Source organism: Halichoerus grypus, chromosome 11 (genome assembly GCF_964656455.1).
Source record: "Halichoerus grypus chromosome 11, mHalGry1.hap1.1, whole genome shotgun sequence".
Classification (NCBI taxonomy): Eukaryota; Metazoa; Chordata; class Mammalia; order Carnivora; family Phocidae; genus Halichoerus; species Halichoerus grypus.
Genome location: NC_135722.1, coordinates 91,572,460 through 91,597,521, shown reverse-complemented (window position 1 = coordinate 91,597,521; position 25,062 = coordinate 91,572,460). Strand labels below are relative to the sequence as shown.

The following is a 25,062-nucleotide window of genomic DNA, read 5'->3' as shown; positions in this document are numbered from 1 at the left end:
GCAAGTTAGCATCAACAATAAAGAGCTTCTTTCGCTCTCCTATTTACATAGTCTGGAGGCAGGGTAGCCTTGAGAGTTAGCTTAATCTAGAGGCTCAAAAATGTCAATAGGGAATAAGAAGGACTTTAGCTTGTGGTTGGACCATCTCCTTGAAATACTGCAAGTGTCTTTGATGGAAAGGAAGAGAATAATGATCAGGACTCTGTGGGTTTTCACATTAGGACTTACATGGCCTGAGCATTGCTGGTGCTTTGCTCCCTGAGATCTCACAACCTTCCAAGGGTGTGGTAGTTAGGTTCTCCAGGAAGCAGGTTCTGCAACAGGATTTCATGTTGATCAAGGAGTGTGTTTGAGACTGACACCTGCGGAAAGGAGGAGGAAGCAGGAGTAGGCATAGGAAGAAGCTGAGCTGTGATGCAGGCCAGACGGCTTCAGCTGACCCCACAGGCAGCTCTGAAGCTGAAATGATGACCCATCAGTTGTTCCAAGTTAGGCAGAAACCACTGGGCCTTTACATCTCCATATCCATCAGTCACTGGATGTGGCTGCTCCTTAAAGAGAAGGGAAGGCAGCAGTCTGAAGCCGAGGCAGTCCCCGAAGAAGCTGACAGCTAGAAAAACAACAGCGCTCACAAAAGCTGAGCCAATGCGTCCTTCCTTGAAGGGGGATCTGGGAAGTGCCTCTCTGTGTCCATCCTGGAAGAGTATTTGGGAATGTGGAAAGGCGCTGAGACTCCTATGCTGATTTTTTTTTTTTTTTTTTATCACTCACCAAGAGAAAGGAGAAAGACTTCTGCATTCTCTAATCCAAAATTAGAGACTCTTTTGCAAAGGTCAGGATAACAGATGCTATTGAGACAACTAAGTGATCTGTTACTGGTGTCATTTTTGATGAAATTCTGCTGCAAAAACCTGGTCTGCATTGGCAACCAGAAGGACCCTCACCAATGATTCCAGTTAGGAAGGTTATTTGGAGAGGTGGCTAAGGAAGAAGAAGATCAAAGGACAGTGCTATGCTCTACTTTCAGGAAATAACCCAGAACATTGGTTAGTCCTGGGAAATCCAATTCAAGTTTGGGGAAGAGAGTGAAAATAGATGTGACTCAGCTGCCTGGGGTTGAGTTCCCAACATCCAGAGCCCATGAGAGCGGAATAGGCAGGTTTCCCACCTCTAGAGAAGTTTTCCTTGGGGTCAGCCCTTTGGAATAATTGGTGACCAAGTCATCTGATCTGTTACCAGTGTGGGTCTGTCAGCCACAAATAGAATAATGGCAACCAAAGAGCAAATTGCCCCCACTGCTCATCAAACAATCAGTTCTGTGTGGAGTGGACTGCTGCCAAGGACCCAATGACTCAGGGCTTTGTGCAGAGATGGCCAGGGATCCCCCAGCCATACAATCCAGCTCTGGTGAGGAGTTCTGTGATACAGGACCTCAAGACTCTGGTGCCAGAAACACGCATTCTTTTAAGTTTCTAAAGAAAACAATCTTTTTTTTGTTTTAAATTTTTTATTGTTATGTTAATCACCATACATTACATCATTAGTTTAAGATGTGGTGTTCCATGATTCATTGTTTGTGCATAACACCCAGTGCTCCATGCAGAACGTGCCCTCTTTAATACCCATCACCAGGCTAACCCATCCTCCCACTCCCCTCCCCTCTAGAACCCTCAGTTTGCTTTTCAGAGTCCATCGTCTCTCATGGTTCATCTCCCCCTCCAATTTCCCCCCCTTCATTCTTCCCCTCCTGCTCTTTTTTTTTTTTTTCTTAACATATATTGCATTATTTGTTTCAGAGGTACAGATCTGAGATTCAACAGTCTTGCACAATTCACAGCACTTACCAGAGCACATACCCTCCCCAGTGTCTATCACCCAGTCACCCCGTCCCTCCCACCCCACCCCCCACTCCAGCAACACTCAGTTTGTTTCCTGAGATTAAAAATCCCTCATATCAGTGAGGTCATATGATACATGTCTTTCTCTGTTTGACTTATTTTGCTCAGCAGAATACCCTCCAGTTCCATCCATGTCATTGCAAATGGCAAGATCTCATTCCTTTTGATGGCTGCATAATATTCCATTGTATATATATATACCACATCTTCTTTATCCATTCGTCTGTCAAGACATCTTGGCTCTTTGCACAGTTTGGCTATTGTGGACATTGCTGCTATAAACATCAGGGTGCACGTACCCCTTCGGATCCCTACATTTGTATCTTTGGGGTAAATACCCAGTAGTGCAATTGCTGGATCGTATGGTAGCTCTATTTTCAACTTTTTGAGGAACCTCCATACTGTTTTCCAGAGTGGCTGCACCAGCTTGCATTCCCACCAACAGTGTAGGAGGGTTCCCCTTTCTCCGCATCCCCGCCAACATCTGTCATAAGAAAATAGACAATCTTGAGCAAACAGTTCCCTGCTGAGAAACTAACTCTGGCCATATAGAAGATAAACCATGTGAAAAGGTCAGAAAATGGGAGCTTCCTGGATATAACAAGAGTATAGATTCATATGAAACTACTGGCACAGCTGCTAGTGAGATGCATAGACCTTGAGCTAGAGGTTTAGAGAAAGCAAGGAGCTACCTAATCACATTTCTCCCCAGTGTTGAGGGCTGTGTGTGTGTGTGTGTGTGTGTGTGTGTGTGTGTTTGGAGGTATGCAAATCAATCTCCCTCTGGTTCTCTCAAAGGGCGGCTGTTTTCTGTTCCCTAGCCCTCTGGGTGGAGGCAGGATGGGTTACCTTCTTTCTCACTGCATTTATAAACCTTTCTCTCTCCTTTTCCTTGGCTTCACTCCTCTCTTTGAATCTGATGTTGTTAGACCATACCACTCACTGCTTTCCAAGTTATTCTCCTCTACCAACCTCCAGGTCTTTTCTTGAAATTCCTTGAAGACTATTGTTCCTGGTTCTCACCAACACTATTCTGGTCATATATTTTGGTGATTTTGATAACCTTGGGAACAGTCCATCCAATGCTTTGGCCCCTCATTTCTATGACCTCTTTTTCTCCAGGGATTTTAATTTACTTCAGCATTCCCTCCCTTGGTCCTACCATGGACTTTGACAGTACCAATATCTGCAGCCCCTCTATATCCTCAGTTTCAAGCATCCCACTCTTGGATCCCCACCTCTTATCTTTTCAGGGCATTCTTTCTAGCATCTTCCTTTAACAAACTTTAGATCTCCACTGGAATCTTCAATCTCTTTATTGTACTAACTTTACAATGTCCCTTACATCCCACTTGTCCTCCCTTTCCTTATTATCTATTTTAAGTTTCATGGTCAGTCATTTAATTACTCCCTTGCACTAATCTCTCTTCAACTCCCTAAATCTTCATTTCTTGCTTGAGAGTAATATTTTGGTAAAGACTCAACCCTGATTAAAATAAATTTTTCCACCTACTTTATGCCTATAACCATACAACTGAAGAAAAATGCTCAATCATGCTGACTAGTCTCACTTGAAATTCAGAATCATGAATCTCACATGGGTCCTTAAGGCCATCTGGCAATTGCACAGGTCTCTGGTTCTACTCTTCTGGACAAATATTTTGTACCTTATCTTCCTTCCTCAGACCTCCAATGTCTCTTCCTCTATATTATTGATTCCTATTTGTATTAGTTATCACTTTCTGTGTAATGAATTATCCCCGAATTTAACAAAACGTAATCTGTCTCAAACTGAATTCCCGATCTTCCTCCCAAACCTATTCTGTCTGCCATTTTCCCCATCTTAGTAAATGGTAATGGCAACTCCATCCTCTTAATTGCTCAGGACAAAATCACTAGAATTTTTCTTGACTCCTCTCTCTCTCCACACACATACACACACACACACACACTCTATATCCCACTTTCAACAGGTCCCAAAAGTCCTGCCTCCCAAATATATCCAGAATCCCAACTACTTCTCACCATCTTTACCACTACTTCTCTGGTCTAAGACATTGTCATCTCCTATTTAGATTATTGGAATAGCCTCTTAATTGGCCTACTACTTATACTCCTGGCTCATTCGGTCTATTCTCTTTTTTTTTTTTTTTTTTTTAGATTTTATTTATTTATTTGAGAGAGAGAATGAGAGAGCGAGAGAGAGCACATGAGAGGGGGGAGGGTCAGAGGGAGAAGCAGACTCCCTGCTGAGCAGGGAGCCCGATGCGGGACTCGATCCGGAGACTCCAGGATCATGACCTGAGCTGAAGGCAGTCGCTTAACCAACTGAGCCACCCAGGCGCCCGCGGTCTATTCTCAATACAGCATCTACAGTGATTTTTTAAAAATTTAAGTCACATTATGGCCTTCCTTTGCTCAAAACATGGGTGATTCCCCATCTCAATGCCTTTCCATGGCTTACAATGCTTTATATGACTGCCTACCCCCTAACTTTTGACTCCTACCCCAACACTCTCCCCCTCTCACTCTGTACCAGTCACACCAGCCTCCTTGCTGTTTCTCAGCTACTTTGGAGTGATTGTACTTGTTGTCCCCTCTACCTGAACACTTAACTCTCCTTTGAAGATTATGGTAGCTAGTTCCATTAGATTGCGGGAGTTTGCATTGGAGCCTTTGCTCAAAAGTACCTCAGTGGGGGCGCCTGGGTGGCTCCGTTGGTTAAGTGTCTGACTTCAGCTCAGGTCATGATCTCAGGGTCCTGGGATGGCGCCCTCTTCTCCTTCCCTCTGTCTGTGTTCTTTCTCTCAAATAAATAAATATTTTAAAAAAGCACTTCAGTGAAGCCTTCTCTAGTCATCCTATCTAAAAATTCATTTCCTCTCCCTGCAACACTTTTTTTTTTTTTAAGATTTTTTATTTATTTATCTGAGAGAGAGAATGGGAGACAGAGAGCATGAGAGGGGGAGGATCAGAGGGAGAAGCAGACTCCCCGCTGAGCGGGCAGTCTGATGCGGGACTCGATCCCGGGACTCCAGGATCATGACCTGAGCCGAAGGCAGTTGCTTAACCAACTGAGCCACCCAGGCGCCCCTCCCTGCAACACTCTTTATCGTCTCTGCTTATGCTACAATATTCATGAGCATCAGACACTTACTCACTCCTGTGTTTGGTTACTTATTACAAATTCCATGAACAAGGGGTATTTGTTTTGTTCACTGCTATATATTTCCAGTGCCCAGAACAGTAAGGGTGCATAAAAAGCTCTCAATTATATGTTAAATGAATGAACGAATGGGTATTTCACAGGGATAATGGAAGTGTCCCAGAATTATAGTAGAGCTTGGAGCAGTGAGGGTGACCGCTCGCGTGGCTGTTCAAATATAGGAATATGTATTAAATAGCCTTATAAATGTAACGAGGTGCACACAGGATCCTTAGTTAGCTTAGCTTAGTTAGCTTAGTTTGTTCCTAGAGGAAGCCCTGCTAGGCCCACCTTTTTCCATCCTTTTCTCCTACTTCCCTCTGTTGGGACCCCTGTCCCTCCCAGTCACCGTTCTTCAGCTCAATGTAATCCCTTCCTGAAACACTTGAGCTGGTCCCCGTGCCGGGGCTTCAATGGCACCAGCAGCCGGCCACACCTCAGCCGGCGCGTTACCCAGCAGCCGCGCGAACCCACTCGTCCCGCCCAGTTTCTCGGGCCTTCACAAGTCCCGCCCCCTCAGCTAGCACGAAGCGGAAGTGACGTTTTTGCGGAGCCCGAAGTCCCGCCCCTCACGCTTGCCCAGCCCCGGGGAGGGGACGCAAGACCGGAAGGGGTGGCTACAAGGCCCCCGAAGGGCGGGGCGGGGCGGGGCGGGGCGGGGCGGGGTCGGGCGGCCCTCCCCAAAGTGGCGGTTTACTGGAGGCGGTTCCCTTAGTATCCGGAATAGTTTGAGTCTGTGGCGAGCCGCTCACCGGTACTGGGTCGGTGCTATCTTAGCAGGAGTGGGACCCCTGAGGCCTCAGAAACAGGCTTTTGTCTGGCCCGGGACTCTTCGGCGTTCAGCGCTTTCCCCCATAACCGGATACCGGTTATTTGGACTCTGCCTCTGGCTCGGGTTCCCACCCCACCCTACCAGGCCCCTTTCCTTCTGGCTGCTGCCGTCGTTCCTCCCTTTCCTCGCGGTGCCACCGGTGGGCACCGTCTTCGTTCTCTCAGTAGATCCCTTTTTCTCCCCCTCTCATCCCCATTCTTTCCAGAAGGCAGTCTTTATACTTTTCCTTTTTATTTCTTCCCACTTCTCTCCCCTTCTTTCCTCTCTCCTTCCTCCTCCAGCATTCTCGTTCTTCGACTGCCTGCCAGGCTACTGCCTCCTGCAAGGCTTCTCTCCCTTTCTGGAGCCTGTGCTCATGGCTTAGGAGGTTGAGCTTTTAGCGCAGTCGTTTGAAGATGTTAAGCTTCTCTTTTCTCCTGCCCAGGAGTCACAGATGCCAGGAAGTATGGCCCCCCTCAAGAAGCCTCGAAATACCACAAGGGTGCCTCTGGCTTTAAACCCCCTGAAGAGCAAGGACGTGTTGGCAGTGCTGGCTGAGAGGAACCAGGCTATAATGCCAGTTGGGGCATGGGTGGAACCTGCCTCGCCAGATAGTTCGGAAGTCCCAGCATATGTGAGTGTCAGTTTGATGCAAATGTAGTGGGGTTCCTCCCCCATTTTTCTTTTTTCTTTCTTTCTCTCCCCCTCCCCCCATATTAGCCTTCTGTAATCCCTGGTGCTTAGATAAAGATGAACAGTCCTTTCTGGGGATGTCCTTTCTTTTCTGTTATAAATAGGTACGTTCTTGAATTAGGGTTGTAGAACAAACACCTATTTGCCAAAACTGTTTATTTCACAAACTCTTGATCGCTTGCTATGCACGAGACATACGCACTGTCTATATCTTGCAGACACCCTACAACATAGTAGGGGTGACAGTTGCTACACTTAATGAAGCATTAATTGATTGCTTGAAGTTAATAAGAGTGTAGTAGAGATTCAGTAAGATTCAGACACAGAATAAGGAAAGAACAGATTAATTCTGACTGGGATTCTGAGAAAGTTTAACTATAAATTTCATGAGGACAGGGAACTTTATTTTTTGTTCATTCCTGTCCTGTCATATAGTAAGTCTTAAGGAAATACTCAAAGAATGGATGTGGAAATGTAGTCTGTTCGTCCTTAAAAAATGGAAATGTTGTAAGTACAGATCGTAGGGAACAGCATTTCAGATGAAGGGAAACTTTTGCAAAGTTTACATGTGTGCCTGTTTACCTAATAACTCATGTGCTAATTGACACAGGAGGACAGTTTTGTAAGAATATTTTTGATAGTCTTTCACTAAACTGTGCCTCTTAGCTATTTGTTGGAATTTTATTGTGGCATTTACCACATTATATTTGTAGTAAGTTGTTTACATATCTACTTTTCCTGATGGAGTGTGAACTTCCAGAGCACAGGAAAAAAATCGTATTTATTATCATGCCCCCGACTTTATCTTAGTGCCTAATAAATGGAATGCACAAATTGTGGGAAGGTTCTTCTGAGTGTATCGACAAAATGGTGAACATAAGATGAAAAATATGAGTGGTCCTTGATCTCAGAGAAGAAATGAGACATGTTTAAAGTAAATCTTAAATAGCGAAGCAATATCATATATTCATTAATTTTATTTTTTGTGTGTGAATATGTATGTACATACATATTCATTTATTCCTCTTCTGCCTATTTCCAGAAAGGATTTTAAGTATCTGAGTAGTATATGATTAAGTGCTATGACTATGATACTTAAAGAAGAAAGATAGGACTTTAGGTTGATGTGATACAGGCAAGTTTAATGAAGAATTTAGATAGAGAAGGAGGATGATTCTCTCAAGAAGAATGGGGAGAGTGGGAAGTGAGCGAGGTGTATCAGGATTCTAGGGTAGATTAGACTGATTGGAGTGGGAAGCTTAGTAGGGGGATGGTGGCTGAAGAACTGTGAAAAATAGGAGCTGTAGGGAACCACAGGAAATGGATAAGGGATTGACTTCATTCATTGTTTAATATTTACAGATGAATTTCATAATAAAACAGTGTTCTGATTAGGTTAATTGCTTCAAAATTTTTTTGAAGTGAGGGATAGATTGGCTCCTGGGGGACAAATTAGGATGTAATCGTAACAATTTAGCCATGAAGCATAGCATCAAGACTTGTTTAATGGTAAGGAATAAAGAGGGAAAGCCTTGAGAAAGGGTGGTTGAAGTAGGAATGAAGAGGGATAAATGTCTTATATTTATCCCAGAAGAATCAGTAAGATTTGGTACAAAGGTATTTTGGTATTTAAGTTAGTGACTCCTCTTTTTCATTGCTCAAATAATGACATCTTTGTAATGTAGCATCAAAATGCCTAAAAACCACCAAATTTTTCTTTTTCTATGTGAAAGAGAATTGAATCTCATGTTTCCAAACACTAAATGAAAATACTAGTCTTGGAAAAAATATAAACATGTCTCCTTTCCCTCATTTAAAAAATTTTGATCAGTACCAGTCAAAGTCAATCTGATCAAGCATCTCATAGAACTCTTTACCGATTTAGCATATATTGACTGGGGAATCCACCCTTAACAGAAGCAGCTCTTGTCAGCTCAGAATAAATGCTGAATAGTTACTTCTAAAGCATGGTAGACCTAATATCATGCCTATTCTAAAGGGAAACTCCTAATCATTTTTGTCCCCAAAGTTTCAAGGAGCTGTCAAGATTCCTAAAAATACCGTAACTTCAGACCTTCCTCCCCTTCCATTAATTAAATTAGCACCGAAAGACACTGCTGTTCTATCAGCATTCATGGCTATTGCATTATTTTATAATTTATCTGGTTATCTATTGTTGTGTAACAAACCTGGATCTTAGTGGCATAAAGCAAAAGATACTGTGTGTCAGGATTTCAAGCAGGGCACAATGGGGATGGCTTGTCTGCAACATGGTGTCTGAAGCTTCAGTTGGGACAGCTAAAATGGCTGGAGATGTCTGGGACAAGTTTACTGGGTTCTGGCTGTTGGTTGGATTTCTTGGTTCTTCATCTGGCATCTGCTGGGCTGTAGAGTCCAAGATGGCTTTCCCACTCACATATCTGGCACTTGGGCTAGGATGACTAGAATGGCTAGGAGCTTGCTGGAAGATTTCTCTTTCCACACGGCCTCTCTACTTGGCTAGCTTGGGCTTCCTTTCAGCATGGTAGTCTTAGGGTAGAATTCTTACATGGTGGCTGGTTTCCCTAGGGTGAGCATTCCAAGAGCTATAGGTGGAAGTTGCTTTAGGACCTTGCTGGAGAAGTCATGGAGCCAATGCTTCTTCCTCTTTTTGGATATACAGAGCCAGACTACATTCAGTATGGGAAATGACTACACAAGGGCATAAATACTGGGAGACTTGATTCATTGTGGGGAGAAGGGGAGATCATCTTTGGAGACTACTGTGTAATCTAAATATCAGTCCCATCATATGTGAATTATCCAAAAATGTTCTTTGGTTGTTGTGAGAAACACTTCATCCTATCTTGCCCACTTGGATAGTCCTTAAGGTTCAAAAAGTCTACAAGGAGTTAGTTGTACAATTGAAACAGTATTTATTTTTGCTTAACCCAGTATTTCTCAAATTTATTTGACTCTGAGAATCTCCTAACATTCCAGAACATGGGACAATGTTCTTGGGTTTTGGTGGCCTTACACAATGGTGTTTGCTAAGAAAAATATGTTTCTAAAATATGGCACATTCTTATGTTTGGCTTACAGTTGAGATTCACAATTTGGAATCAGTCATATACTTCAATAAGATGTTTGATAATCTCAGCATGGGGGTAAAGAGGGGGCAGACAGATAGTGGAAGTAAAAGAGGAAGGATGGCTTTAATCTTCTGGGAGTTGAGTTAATTTCGGTCAGTTGTTCAGGCTTTACTATCTATATCTCTCCTTTGGAATTATTTTACCTAATTGTTCTTTGATATTTGTTTTGTACACTCTACTCCTATGGTATATACTCGTATAGAATATGGGGTAGATTTCTTGGAAAATTTAATTTTAATTGGAATTTAAGTTCATTTGATTTTTGAGAGTTAATGACCTCCTATGAAATATTTGGGCACCTTCTGAACTAGAATTTGGAATCACTGTGTTAGAAGAAGGGCTCAATAGGAGTATGATTTTATTTAATTTGAAGATTCCTTTTGAAAGAGAAACACAGTCGAGAGAAAAACAGTACAGTATAGGGCATACATATTGGAGTCAGGGAAACTTCAGCTCTGCCTCTTGCCAGCCATAGACTCTTTGGCTACTACTAAAGATTAATCTTTCTGAGCCCCAGTTTCTTCATCTTTAATATAAGAGATAAGAATACCTTCTGTTGGAGGTAGTGTTGGGGATTCAGGGATAAAATGTAGTTAAAGTGCTTGTCTTGTAGCAGATCTTTAATAATGGTAACTGCTTTTAATTATGATGACTATGGTTGTTATTCAGAGCACTCAGAAGAAGTGAATACTGATCAGGGACTCAAATGGGATAAAATATTCTAGATTGTTTAGAATATGTTTTGGATTTGGACCTAATGGGGGATTTGAGAAGTGTTGCTCTCAATTAATGTTAATAAGAATGAGAGGTACTATAGCATAGGAGAGCTCAGAAGAAGAAGGGATTGTGGAAGGTCCTAGGTGGTGGGTATTAGATGGTCTTAAAGAATGAGTAAGCCTTTACCTTACTAGATAGAGAGGACAGGAAGAGCATGCTATGTTAAAAATGGAGCATAACTCTGAGTGTGAAGGCATTTTATAATAGGACATATTTAGTGAGTGGTGAGCAATTTTAGAAAATGTGTGACATAAGATAGGTTTGAATTGGTTCATTAAGAATTAATGAAGACAACTTTAGTTATCAGTTCAATGAAAAATTAAGATTTTATTTGAGTGCTCACAAATTCCAATTTTTAGTTTGTGATTTGGTTTGAGTTCTTGGTACTCACCAGCTATGTCTAGATTATCAGCTCTGAACTCCTGTGATTTCCTTACTCTACTGGGAATTCTGGATTATAGAACTGAATTATTTTGTCAGGATTTTATCTTGACTGATTTGTGCTTACAGCAGAGCCCTAGTGGGCAAAAACTGCTGACATTTAAGTTTATTTTCTGTCTTTCATCTTTCAAGACTTCAGCATATATGATTGAAGAAGAACTAAAGGAACAGCTAAGAAAAAAACAAGAAGCTCTGAAGCATTTTCAGAGACAAGTCAAACACCGAGTAAATCAGCAAATCAGGCTGAGAAAAAAGCAACAGTTTCAGAGATCTTATGAAGCAGTAAGTTCAAAAGTGAACCTGAGTAGATTGAATGTGAAGTGTGTGTTATGAGATAAGCTATTAGACAGTTACAGAATCACTTTCTTTGGATTTCATGCTTTGTATAATTGCTAGGGAGGGCGGTAGATTTGTATGTTTTATTCTTGTGTTGTTCTGACTCACAAGAATTTTTTTTTGCTCTCACCAATGGTATAAAACAATGTCAGAATTTTGGATTTGGGTTTGAATTTTGGCTTTGCTGCTTGCTAGCTATGTGACCTTGGGTTTATTACCTACCCTCTGTGGACTGTAGTTTCTTGATCTATAAAATGGGGCTATGATACTTGTCTCACAATGTTGTTATGAGAATTAGATAAGTAAATTATTAGCACATAGTAGGTGCCTGGTAAATGTTAGTTTCTTTGCCTGTTAAAACTTTCCCCTTTCTACCCCTGATCCTGATTTAAAATCTTTGGGGCTGCTTATAGACATTATTTGATTATAATGGCTTGGAGTAGAACCTCACTAGAAGAATCTCACTTTCTTCCTTTGTGTAGGCAGAAAAAGAAGGCTCTATAGCCATGCAGTCTTCAGATCCAGCACATTTAACTCCTAAAAGAACAAGTGTTTTTCCAAGCAACTTGAATGCTGCTATTGGAAGTGCTAGGTTACCTCCTTCCCAGATGCTTGGGGATGGAATGGATGACAGAGAGAATCAGAACGAATTATTCCAACAACAAGCCCAGGCTGTAAGTACATATTCATTTTATGTCTATGATTTTTTTTTTTTTTAGATATAGGACATATCTAGGATATGAAGTAGAGATTAGGAGGTATCACATTCAACTTCACTTTTACTTTTTTTACCTTTGTAAGTGGTGAATAGTGAAATGATGTTTATTTTTTATACATATTTTAAATTTATTTATTTTTGGTAAGACAGTTTAGAATCATCTAAAGGAAGGTGCCAAAGTGTAAGAGTCAAACCTTATGAGAAAGAGCTTTAGGTCAAAGAGCAGAGATTTTTTTTTCCCCCCAATTATGCTGGAATTGTGTTATGGGTAAATTATTCTGTTTGTAGCATATGGACAGAACTGATTCCTAACCTCTGTTGCAAATAGGTACAGTACATGTATGGGGCATTTCATTCATTATTTTTGTCTCTTTTTCCTCTTTTCTGTCCTTTAATCTGATTATCGTAATAAATAGATCTATAGGTCAAGTAATAATATAGTAAACTCTCAACATAATCAGAATTTTAAAATGTAGCATATCTAGTAATTGATTTTACATATCTGTTATTTATTTATTAAAGATTTATTTATTTATTTTAGAGAGAGAGAGCATAGGGGGAGGGCAGAGGGGGAGAGAGAGAGGATCTCAACCAGACTCTGTGCCGAGCACAGAGCCTGATGTGGAGCTCGATCTCCCGTGACCTGAGCCGAAACCAAGAGTCAGACACTTAACTGACTGAGTCACCCAGGCGCCCCTTGCGTATCTGTTATTTAAAAATTAACTACCATCGTTAGGTTCATACACTCAAATCACTTGTCACCATGCACTCAACTCTCCTTAGTGTACATGAGCTTTTTGTCCAGTCAATATCATATTCTTCAACTCTGCTATGGGAATTATACTTCATCTTATTTAAAATGTATTTCTAGGGAGAGTGAGAGGAGAGCAAAAATGTAGATGATGATTGTCTGGGGGTGCCTGGGTGGCTCAGTTGGTTGAGTGCCCGTCTGTTGGTTTCGGCTAAGGTCATGATCTCACTGGTTGTGGGATCAAGCTCCGTGTGGGGCTCTGGGCTCAGGCGGGAGTCTCCTTGAAAATTCTCTCCCTCTTCTCCTTCCCCCACTCAGGCTCACTCTCTCTCTTGCTCTTTAAAATAAATAAATAAATCTTCAAAGAAAAAAGAAAATGATGATAATGTGAAAATAAAAGTTTTGTAACTGCTTATGTGCTCGGTCATAAGCATGGAACAAATCGACGGGGTTGTTAGTATCAAGAGGGAAAAGCTTTATAAGCACATGTTATACTGAAATACTTAAAATCATTTTTTTCTCTTTGTCCCAAACTATGACTTTTTCTTGCCATTGCTTGATTTGTAGTAATCATTTTATAAATCATTTTTGTTTTCCTTTTGAAGATTATGAACAGTTTGTTGAGCAAATATTTATTGAGCCAGGCACTGCATAAAGTATAAGGGATGGAGCACTGAGGAAGACATGGTTGTTGCTTTTGTGGTGTTGTAGCTATCGCCTCACTCTGTGAGGATTTTACTTCGTCTGTGTAATACACAAGTAGAACACATCAGGTCAGATACTTGAATATGCTGTGTTTGTTAAACACTGTAGAGATACCAGTGAAATGTGAAATAGGACCCTTCATGGGTTTATATTTCCAAATAGAGATATAAAGCTAACAGACCCCAATCTATTAGATAATAATATAGAGACATTTGCTGTATCTGATGAAGAGTTGTGCTATGGGATGTCAAAAATTTTTAAATCCAAGGAAATATTTGTGGGAGAATTCCTGGAAGAGGTAGACTTGAGCTGTATATTTTGAATTGATAAAGTGAATTGAATTGGTAAATTCAAGAGAATTTTGAGATAGGAGGAACAGTGAAAAGTCTTGAATATGTAATGAGCTTGGTATATTTGGGAATAAGTGATGGAACCATTCTAATTGATAGTTTACAGAGGAGAATAACAGAAAATGAGGTTAGATAGGTAGGAGGAAATCAGGTTATGAAAAGCCTGAAATGTTACAAAATTTCAAAAAGTTTTTATACCCTGTTTTTTTTTTCCTTAGAAGATGAACTACTGAAGAATGTTCAGTGATCTAAACTACTTTAAGCCTATGAACTTTTGCCCCTACACCACCATGGCAATAAATGCTTTTCAATTTTACTGTTTCTGTTGCAGTTTTTATCCACTAGGTGTCACTAAGAACTAGACAGTGAGACGTTGTTCAAGCACTAACTCCCTTGGTTTATCTAGAAGTGGCTGAGTAAATCGTGAATGCAGTTCACTTTCGGAGTGTTAGTGGACTTTTCAATTTTCTTGTCTTGGAGTGATAGAAACATAGAATCCTGGAGTTGGAGGGTTTTACATATTCATGTCACATATTGAAATACTTAAGGATGAAATGACTTGACATCTGAGGTATACTTCAAAATAATGTAAGGGTGAGGTGAAGTAGGGCATTATATATTAAACAAGATTGGCCAGGAATTGATAATGTTAAAACTGGTTGATGTGTATGTGGTTGTATTGTAGCTTCTGTCTACTTCTCTGTATGTTTGAAGTTTCCAATGTCTTTGAATTTATTTACATTTTTAATTAAATGTTGGAAAAGAAAAGACATTATCTAGTCTAACCTTTCTTTCTCTAAGGAATTCTTTTTATAATGTCTCATATATAAATGGCCATCTAGTTTCTGCTAGAACACTGCCACTGCTGAGCAACTGACTACTTTTTAGACTATTTCATTTTTAGAAGTTTTGAAATTATAAGTATTTTTTCAATATATTGAGTCAAATTCTTCTCCCTATAATTTTTACCCTTTGGGCCTAGTTTTGCACTCTTAAGCCATAGAAAATAAAAAACCATGGTCATCTCTAAGACACTTCAAGTATTTGATTATAACTATCATTTTTCTCTTTTGATTCTTAAATTCCTAATGCTTTCTGTCATTATAATCTTGGTTGATTTCTTCTGAATGTTATTTAGTTTTTCAGTGCTCTTTTCAAATATGACCCTCAAAACTGAACACAGAACTATACCCCAAATGTGATTTTGCTAGGACCTCTCTTATTCTGTACCCCCACCCCATCCTCCACTTTTATAATACTCGGTATTACCTACTTGTTCTAAGGTAGATTAAGATTGGGTACCTAAAGTTAGGAAGTATAATCATAAAACCGGAAGAAATTTCAAGTGTCCCCATAAAATAGAATTAGCCTATCCCTGAGCTTTTTGTTAAGACTGATACTTATCTCTAAGGATTGAGTTTCTGTTGTGTTCCTTGATAGCTTCATTTTGGTGGGGAATTGAAGAACAACTGATCATTGTTTCTCACCATGTAATAACTTTTTATTTATACACTATTAAGCTCACTACTATTTTTTAGCGTGGTATACCTCAGCTTTTTATTTGTTTCCCACTGAATCTTTTATTATCTTGTTTTCTTTACTTTTATTCTCTCTTTATATTGCAGGTTTTCCAGCTTTTTCAACCCTGGAAATAACAATTCACTTTTGTAATTAAGAAAGGTTTAAACAATATGAAATAACCTGTTAAGTTTTCTGTAATCTATCATTGAAAAACTAGTGTTTGAGTTAGGCTTTTTGGCTGGAAGAATTCATTTTATTTTAAGAATATGCACGGGATAATAAAGACAGAATCAGAAACTCACACAAATCTAAACTCCCTTAAGGAGTGTGTGGCCGGACAATTTTTTTAGGTCTGAGTTAGCTCCATTGATCACACAGCATAGGATCTTTGATCTTCCCACTAATATTTAATCACTAACTTGATTGATTCGGTGGTCCTTGTAGGGTGACCCACCTTTCCTCATTGCCTGAGGACATGAGACCTTCAGTGCTAAACCTGGACAGTTCCAGGCAAAGTGGGAGAGTTGGTTGCCCTGTCTCTACACATATGCTTCTCCCTTATTTGCTTAATTTTCTACTACCTCATATTCTCATCATCACAGCTCTGAAACTTTGGCATATGTAGGCTCCTTTAGCCTCTTTTCTTCAGCTTTGGACCTTTTCAGTTCAGTTTCTGTCTCTGACTTTTCATACTTCCTAGTTCATTATGTAAAATAAAGAATTTTCATTGGCCCAGGCTGCCTTTTTGAGGAAGATCTAGGTTACTGGCAAGCCTATAGCTTGGGATGCCCACTTAATAATAATTTGATTTGTAACATCTCCCTATTTTCTTTATTTTTGTTTAATACATATTAACATTCACTTTGGCCCTTGTGTTAGTTTCCTTTGGCTGCTGTAACCGATCACCTCAAACTTAGTGGCTTGAAAGGACAAATTTCTTCTCTCGAAGTTCTGGAGGCTGGAAGTCCAAAATCAGTTTCACTGAGCCAAAATCAAGGTGTCAGCAGGGCCCCTTCCACAGATTCTAGGAGAAAATTTGTTCCTCGCCTCTATCAGTTTTTGGTGTCTGCTGGCATTCCTTTGCTTGTGGCTACATTGTACCAATCCCTGCTTCCGTCTTTACATCACCTTCTCTTCTGTAAGCCAAATCTTCTTCTACCTCTCTCTCATAAGGACCGGGGATGGCATTTAGGGCCCATGTGGATAGTCCAAGATTATCTCCTCATCTCAAGATCCCTAACTTAATAATATCTGCAAAGGCCCTTTTTCCTTATAGAGTAACATTTACAGGTTTCAGGGATTAGGACCTGGTGTCTTTGGGTGTCCATTATTCAGCCTGTTACAGTCCTCATAGTTGGTCCTTGAAAGGGCCTTCAGGTTGAGGTTTGATGAAGGGTTATGGTAATAACAGAGAAATGGAAAGACTATAATGTATATTCCAGCTGCTGGACCAGTTGAAATACCCTGCTTAAGGGACTAAAATCAATCTGTGACTCTAATAGAGGTTTGGAGTTGATGGGAGATGAACATTATGTATCCTTATTTCATATCTGTTACGACGAGTATTTTGAATCCTTGGTCACATTTTGCAGGGCAATAACATTTACCATACTTGGTAATGAGCAAAAGCAGGCATATGTGTGGCTCTTGTATTTTTCATAACCTCAACTGCACATGTATCTCTTTTTGCAATATGATTATCTCTATCTTGACCCCTTTAGCCACTCTGCTAACCAAATTTAGAGGTCCTCATCTTAGCAGAATAAAGAGTAATGCTTCAAGCTGATTTCTGTGGCTGGAGGTGTAGACCTTTAAAAGCAAGGACAAAACAGAGGTGATATACTGTAAGGAAACTGTGCTGGCAGTGAGAGTGCTTTTATCCCTAGCTCACTATTAGTAAAAATCAAGGTGTTTGTTATTTATATCTGTAAATCGTGGTCATGATTTGCCTTCAAGGGAGAATTGATATCATTAAACTTTTGCTGGATGGGTTAGAACTGGTCTTGGTTTTGCCATAATTTTACTGAGTATCATAGGGATATATTTTTCTTCCACATGATATAGGGCTTAGCCTAAAAAATGGTATTTTGTTAATTTCTGTATTTTCTTTAAGGGAACATTCTGTGCAGATTTGTGAAAAATAAAATATTCTATGCTTCTCTGAAAAAGAAATCAAAATAGGTGCTTAATGAAATTAGTAGGTAGATATAAGGAATGAACACAAAGCCAGTGTATTTAATATTAATACTTATTATCAGCTGTTAGAGTACTTGAAACAAATGGGTTGAGATGTTTGAGTTTGTGTTCTGACTTAACTTAGAAAGGCTTCCTGAAAGAAGGGAGATTTGAGAAAAAACAATAGCTACAGTCTTCAAATGTTAGGGGTGAAGAAGGGATTACTGTAAATAGGAAAAAAGAATTTTAGAGGGACTAGGAATAGAGTCTTCTAGCAAGGAGTGTAACAGTGATTAGGCATGCAAGGACTAGTTGAAGAAATAACTCCTTATTGAGAAGATGAATGGAAGGTAAGCAATGTATCTGCTCAATCATTTCTAAGTTTATTAATTCAAACTTTCAGGTTCTGATATTTTTGTGTACATTCTTAATACAAAGCATATGTTGTTAAAAAAATTTGAATAACAGCACTTAAATCAAGTTATGAAATATAGTATCTTAGAATAATGAAAATCATATAAAAATACTATCAGCAGACCAAAGTGTCCTTTGCAGGTAATCCTCTTGTCTTAGGTCTGGCATTTTTTAATAATAGGGGCCTGTTTTCCTGTTGGAACACTTAGTGAATTGGGTATTAAAACTTTAGCCTGTTTTTGTTTGCTCTTTTTTCCCTTTTCCTGGCAGCTTAGTCAAACCATGAAACAGGCCCGTCACCGGCTGGCATCCTTTAAGACTGTGAATAAAAAAAATGCGTCAGTGTTTCCAGATGGTAGAAGGAAAACCTTTCCCCCTCAAGAGGTAAATTTATTTCTAATAAATTGTTTTAAAAAGTACAGATAAAGATTTATTTACATCTCAACATTATTTAGAACTGTAAAAATAATTGGAAATAACCTGAAATATCCAATAGTAAAGAATGGTTAAAAAATTATGGTGTATCCACATATAGCTATTCTAAAAATTATCATGCTTTCAGAGAATATATGAAGACAAGGGAAAGTGTGATGCAAAGTTAAGTGAAAAAAGTAGGATACAAGATTATATACAATATATTCTCAATTAAAAAAACTTTATTCAGCCAACATTTATGGAATGTTTATAGTTGCCAGGCATTATTCTAGAAGCAGGACTTAAGAGTAGAGAAAATATAGACAAAGATCCCTCAAGGAGCTTCTGTGCTAGTAGGGAAGCAAATAATAAACAAGCAAATAAATGTAGAATATAATTTCAAACAATAAGTGGTATAAAAAAAATAAAGCAAAATAAAGAGATTGGGAGGGAATGCTGTGTGCAGAGACAAAAGCCTGGAAAGAAATGGACCAAGAGGTTAATACTGATTATTTCTGGTTAGCGTTATTACAGGTGATTTTTATTTTTTTCTCTCGGTTTTCTCTATTTAAAAAATTTTCCATAATGCACATATTTTACTTTCTAATCAGGAAAAAAACCGATACTGTTAAAAGAAAGAAATTCTTTTAATTCAAAGTACAAGGTTAGAGTGAATAATTGGAACCTAAATGTGACTTAAAAGGATATTTAAGGCGATACTTGTAAAATGACATTGTTCTGTGCCTACTTATTTCAGTGTTCACAAATTTGGATGTTAAAAACAAACTCATGTATTTTCCTGTGTTTACTCATTTTGGCATTAATTTCAAGTTTTGATAGGCAGCATCTAGTAAAATGGACCGTTTCATCTTTTTTGCTTTTTTTTTTTGGCCATCATCCACCTCTGTCCCTTACTTAGTTCTTTCCTAGTTTTGCTTCCTAGATTATATATATATTTTTTGTATTTTTTTCCTTAAGTATCTCAACACAACCATCAAAAACATTTGTCTCTTATATGTTTACAGTTTGTAGAATGCTAACCTATAATGTCTCTCTCTTCAGTGGTAATTAAGACATTCATAGTTAAATATAAGAAACAAGCGGGCATGGGTGTGTGTGTCACATACGGCATTTCGTCCCAGATGCATTCAGTATGGTTACCTTTTTCTAGCATTGTCTTGTTATGACTCTCAAGATAGAGTTTCTTTTGTACCTAAATTCTTCTCAGTGGCTTGTTTTTTTAGACAATTTTCATACCTAATGGATTTGGCAACTCCAGTTTGTGACATTAGACTGACTCCAGAGTACTGTTAGAAGGAAGTGGTTGGACACATTCTAGTAAACCAGAAAAAAAAAAAAGAGTCATCAGATCCTAGAGACTCATATTTTATATTGTGTGAAACATGTTCAAACCTTTCAGTTGATGTTTTTCCAGAAAAAGTACTTGTTTACAGGTCTGACTGAAATCATCATTCAGTAGAAGGGAGAAGAATTAAGTCTGAGATAACATCCTGTATAAACCAGTTTTATATGTCAGAGATGCCATTTAAATGTAATTCATTATGATGATGATGATGATGAATTCAGACTGACTGCTACTTCCAAAGAATGCATGTGTATTTTTCAGCTAAAACATTGGAAACATCTATTCCATAGAAATGAGATTGATAAAAGAAATTAGTGTAATTTTTTATATTTCTTATATCAAGTATGTGGTCTTTCCCTCAATTCTGAACAGTTTTCTACCCCCTCAGTTGTATGAAGTGGAAATCTGCCAGTCAGAAAGGACACAATCTATAACCCAGTTGAACTCTGGTTTCATTTCCTTGTTAGACTTTTTACTGACCTTAGAATCTGTCTGGTTCTTATTGTTATTCCAGATATAGAGATACAAATAGAAGATATACTTGCTTGCACATTGTCAGGTCACCAAGATAAAATCATAAGCCTCCTAAAACTGATCCTGGCTGGGATAGGGACAAATTGTCATTTATAAAGTTAATATATTCTCCTAGCAGCCTATTTCACTCCATGTTTGATGTGTGAGTGATTTGTTTGTAAATCTGAAGTAGAACTCACCACGTGTTTTTCTTTATTTATATTAAACCACCCTCATCTGTTAAAATCATTCCAGATCTTTCACAAAAACTCAGTATCATGAGCATATTGCTTTCTCTAGACCATCTATATTTGTATTAATTTTTTTTTTTCAGAAAGCACTTTATAGGAAGTCATCATCCCTCAAGATAAATACAGGAACAAGAGGACAGTTGACCTTTAAGGTCTGTCAAGGTCTTTGGTCTTTTAACTACTTCGCATTACCAGAAATTTATAGAAAATCAGGGAGGGAAATGTAAAGAATAAAGGGAAAAAATAATGGCTTGTTAGAGCCGTCCACAGCTAATTATGTTTGGGTTTGAGGGTTAAGATTCTAATGTCCAGTATTGTTTTGTTCCTAACAGTTCTATTGAGATATAATTTATATACCACACAGTTTACCCATTTAAAGTATACATTTCAGTGGTTTTTAGTATATTCACAGGTTTGTACAACTGTCAACGTAATCTAATTTAGAACACTTTCTTCACCCCTAAAAGAAACCCTATTCCCATTAGCTGTCATTTCCCATTCACTCCTTTCCCTACCCCCAGTCCTAAGCAACCACTAAACTACTTGCTGTCTCTATAGATTTGCTTATTCTGGACATTTCATCTAAATAGAATCATATAATATGTGGTCTTTGTGACTGGCTTCTTTCACTTTGCATATTTTCATTATGTTGCAGAATGTATCAGTACTTCCTTTTTTATTGCTGAATAATATTCCTTTTATGGCTTTATCACATTTGGTATATCCATTCATTAGTTGATGGACTTCGTGGCTTTTGTGAATAACTGCTACAAACACTTATGTACATGTTGTTTTGTGGACATTCATTTCTTTAGTAATGGAATTTTGGGGTCATAGGCTAACTCTGTATTTAATAGTTTGAGGAGCTGCCAAGCTGTTTTCCATCAGCAATATATGTAGGTTCCAATTTCCCCACATCCTCACCAATACTTATTATTGTCCATCTTTTTGATTATAACCATCCTACTGATGTGAAATGATATCTCACTATACTTTTGATTTGTGTTTTCCTGATGACTTATGATCTTGAGTATCTTTTCACATGCCTATTGCCCATTTATATGTCTCTTATGGAGAAAATGTCTATTCAAATGTGGTGTCCATTTTTTAATTGGGGTATTTGGTTTTTTTATTATTGAGTTATAAGTGTTCTTTATATATTCTGGATACATGTCCCTTATCAGATACATGATTTGCAGATATTTTTCCCATTCTGTAGGTTGTCATTACACTTTCTTAATGCTATCATTTGTACAAAATTTTTAATTTTGGTGTAGTTTATCTCTTTTTTCTTGTGTTGCTTGTGCTTTTGATGTAGTATCTAATAAACCATTGCTTAATCTAAAGTCATCAATATTTTCTGCTATGTGTCCTAAAATTTTATAATTTTAGTTCTTACATTTAGGTCTATAATCTATTTTGAGTGAATTTTTATATGTGGTGAGGAAGTGTTTTAACTTAGTTCTTTTGCATGTGGATATCCACTTCTCCCAGTACCATTTGTTGAAAAACTATCCTTTTTCCATTGAATTTTCTTGGCACTCTTGTTGAAAACCAGTTGACTGAGGGTTTATCAATGTCTTAATACTATCTTCTGAGATCTATGAACATGGGATCTCTTTCCATTTATTTAGATCTTTTTAAATTTCTTTCAACAGTGTTTTATAATTTTCATTATATAGTCTTATGCTTCTTTTGTAATGTCCTGTTTTTATAATATTTGATTATATTGACCTGCCAAATTATATTAATAGTGTGCTGAATCCCAGGATTTTATTGTAATCACATTGTTTATACCTGTAATCGATACTTTTTTTTCATTGTTGATTGTGTTGTTTTGTAGGAACCTGACTCTGAGGAATCTTCATCTATTATGATAGATAAGAAAGGGACAGAAAATTCGTTTTGGGGAGACCAGCAGGATCTCCTTTCTGAAGACAGGGACAAACCTTTCAGCAGAGTTCAGGTAAAGCAGAGTGAAAGGAGATAGTATAATAAAAATTAAACTAAGTGTGATTTGGACTAGCGATACCATATTGTTGTACTAGTTTGGGATTATAGATTTAGGTTCTGTTAAGTCGAGCAAAGATTATAATTTCCTATTTTATTCTGGTAATTTGTTTGACTACCATATTTTTAATTTTTTTTTAAGATTTTATTTATTTGAAAGAGAGCGAGAGAGAGTGTGTGAGTGAGCACAAGCAGGGGGAGCGGCAGGCAGAGGGAGAGGGAGACATAAGCTCACCACTTAGCAGGGAGCCTGACACAGGGCTTGATCCCAGGACCCTGGGATCATGACCTGAGCTGAAGGCAGACGCTTAACCCACTGAGCCACCCAGGCACCCCTGACTACCATATCTTTTTGAAATTATTTTAGGAGTCTCGTGGAAAATCTAGAGTGTTGCTACTACCTGGCATTCTATATTTGATGTTTATGTTCACTTTTAGAAAGTACAGTTCAAAAATCCACTATTTGCTGTGATGAAAGAGGAAGAGCAAAAGCAATTAGATCTTCAAGGCCTTCAGAATATTTTTCCAGAAGCCCAGGATTATCTTCCAGAAGCCCAATGTGATCTGCTGGAAACCCAGGGTGATTTGACAGGAGTCCAGAGTGTTGAGCTAGAAGCTGAGAGTATTGAGCCAGAAGCCAAGAGTGTTGAGCCAAGACTCAATACTCTGGCTATTGAGCTGGAAAGCCAAGCTGTTGAGCCCGAAGCCCAGGCCATTGAGCCTAAAGCCCAGGCTGTTAAGATAAAAACTCAGGGTATTATGCCAGAAGCCCAGAATATTGAACTAGATGATGGGAGTATTGTGTCTAAAGTCCAGGATTTGCTGCCCAAAGAACAGTGTGTTCTTCCCAAAGACCAGAATATTCTACCCAGATGTCAGGACCAGGACTTTCTACTTAAAGACCAGGATTTTCTACCCAGAGACCAGGATATTCTACCCGAATGTCAGGACCAGCATTTTCCACCCAGAGACCAGCATGTTCTCCCTGAAGACCAGAATATTCAATCCAAATTTCAGGACCAGGATTTTCTACCCAAAGACCAGCATCAGCATTTTCTACCCAGAGATCAGGTAAATAGAGTGGAAAGGAGATATAACAAGAAGAAATAGCTACTTAAATTTTGGAGTGGGATTTGCAAGGACTAAATTGCAGCTGATTTGGAGAGTCATAGTTGGAAAAAATAGTTTCCTCATTAATTCCTCAAAAGTCTGGGGTTCTCATTAAATATTAAAGTATTAGCAGCACATTACCCCTTACTGGACAATTTACTTTTTTTTTTTTAATCTTTATTAGGAAAAATATTTCTGGCAGCCATTATCTGCTTTGACAGCTGAAAGATGGAACAAGGAGTGGCCCACAAGTGTGCAACAGTATCTTTTACTACTCAGGTTCCAAGGCCAGCCCTCCATCAGAGATCAGTTAGGCCAAAAATAAGAAGAAAGGGATCAACAGGAAGTAAATTACATAGGGTTGTAAGTGGGCTTATGTGGAATAGAATATAGTGTTTTCTTCTATTTCATATGTTCAGTTATACTCTGACCTCAGTTAATGCCAGAATTCTCACCACAGCCTAAAGTATTGGTTAACTGATCTTTCTTAACTGAACAATTGGTATTTTGTGTTTGTTCTTTCTTTAGGAAGCAAATTTGAAGCAGCCAGCATCAATTTTGATAGGCCCAAGAGGGAGAGAGGCGTTTCCTCTGGATGTCCATCAGGATATTCTACCCAGGCATCAAGATCAGACCTCCACCAGGGACAAGGTAGAACAGAAAAAGGGGAGAGTCCAGCAGGAACTGAATCGTTAAGGGTTTAGTTTGGAACTTGCAAAGGTTGTCCTCACCTAGACTTCGGAAATGACAGAAAGTATGGCTTTCTGTTTTATTCCATATTTCACATTATCTCGAGTTAAAAAAATTACTGTAAGGCTCTCAATAAAGCCTATAGTATTATTACTATCATATTACTCCTACTGGACAATTTATAATTAGTGTTTTTGTTTTCTTTTAGAAAGTACGCTTCAAGGAGTCATATTCTGATATGTCAAGTGAGAAAGGGAGAGAAGACTATTCTCTGGCAGGTTATCAGTATCTGCCTCCTAAACTCCAGGACCAGACCTTCATCAGAGATCAGGTAGACCAAAATAAAAAGGAGATAAACAGAAGATAAAGTAACTGGATTTTATATATTCTCAATAATCGGTAACATGAAGTATAGAAACAGGTGCAAAAGACCCTGGTCTGATGAACTATATCAGCCAAATCAATTCTGTCATTTAGAAGGTTGATAGATCACATTCATATTCTTATTGTAGAATCAAACTATTTTAGTTTACTAAGATTATGCTACAACTTGTGCTGAAGCCCCCAGTATTACCACCAACACACTGTCCCTACATGAACAGTGTGGGAAGTTGTGGCAGATCCTAAATTACTTAACATACGGGGAGTTTGTCAGACTACTCTGTACATGGTTTAGGATTAAAAATTCAGGTTTACAGAGTTGAGCTAAAAGTGTTACATCCTTAAAAAATAAATAGCATAAAATAAAAGTATTATATCCTTGTTCAAGTTAAAATGTATCA

At 38.6% G+C, this 25,062-nt stretch overlaps 1 protein-coding gene across 8 annotated transcripts in view; it reads left to right on the top strand.

Annotated features, from left to right (window-relative positions):
• The first annotated feature begins 5,767 nt into the window (after positions 1-5,767).
• Positions 5,768-25,062, top strand: part of CCDC15 (coiled-coil domain containing 15) — a 76,902-nt gene continuing 57,607 nt past the window's right edge. For 2 of the 8 annotated variants that reach the window (XM_078058807.1, XM_036123306.2), the window contains exons 1-9: positions 5,778-6,548; positions 11,089-11,238; positions 11,775-11,966; positions 18,197-18,310; positions 20,554-20,622; positions 22,314-22,436; positions 22,919-23,551; positions 24,119-24,241; positions 24,489-24,611. In XM_078058807.1, coding sequence (XP_077914933.1) covers positions 6,369-6,548; positions 11,089-11,238; positions 11,775-11,966; positions 18,197-18,310; positions 20,554-20,622; positions 22,314-22,436; positions 22,919-23,551; positions 24,119-24,241; positions 24,489-24,611 — 1,707 coding nt within the window. In that variant the 5' untranslated portion in view covers positions 5,778-6,368. Of the gene's footprint in view, positions 6,549-11,088; positions 11,239-11,774; positions 11,967-18,196; positions 18,311-20,553; positions 20,623-22,313; positions 22,437-22,918; positions 23,552-24,118; positions 24,242-24,488; positions 24,612-25,062 lie in introns of all 8 variants that reach the window. The other 6 variants (XM_036123303.2, XM_036123302.2, XM_036123300.2 and 3 more) reach the window with 6 other exon arrangements.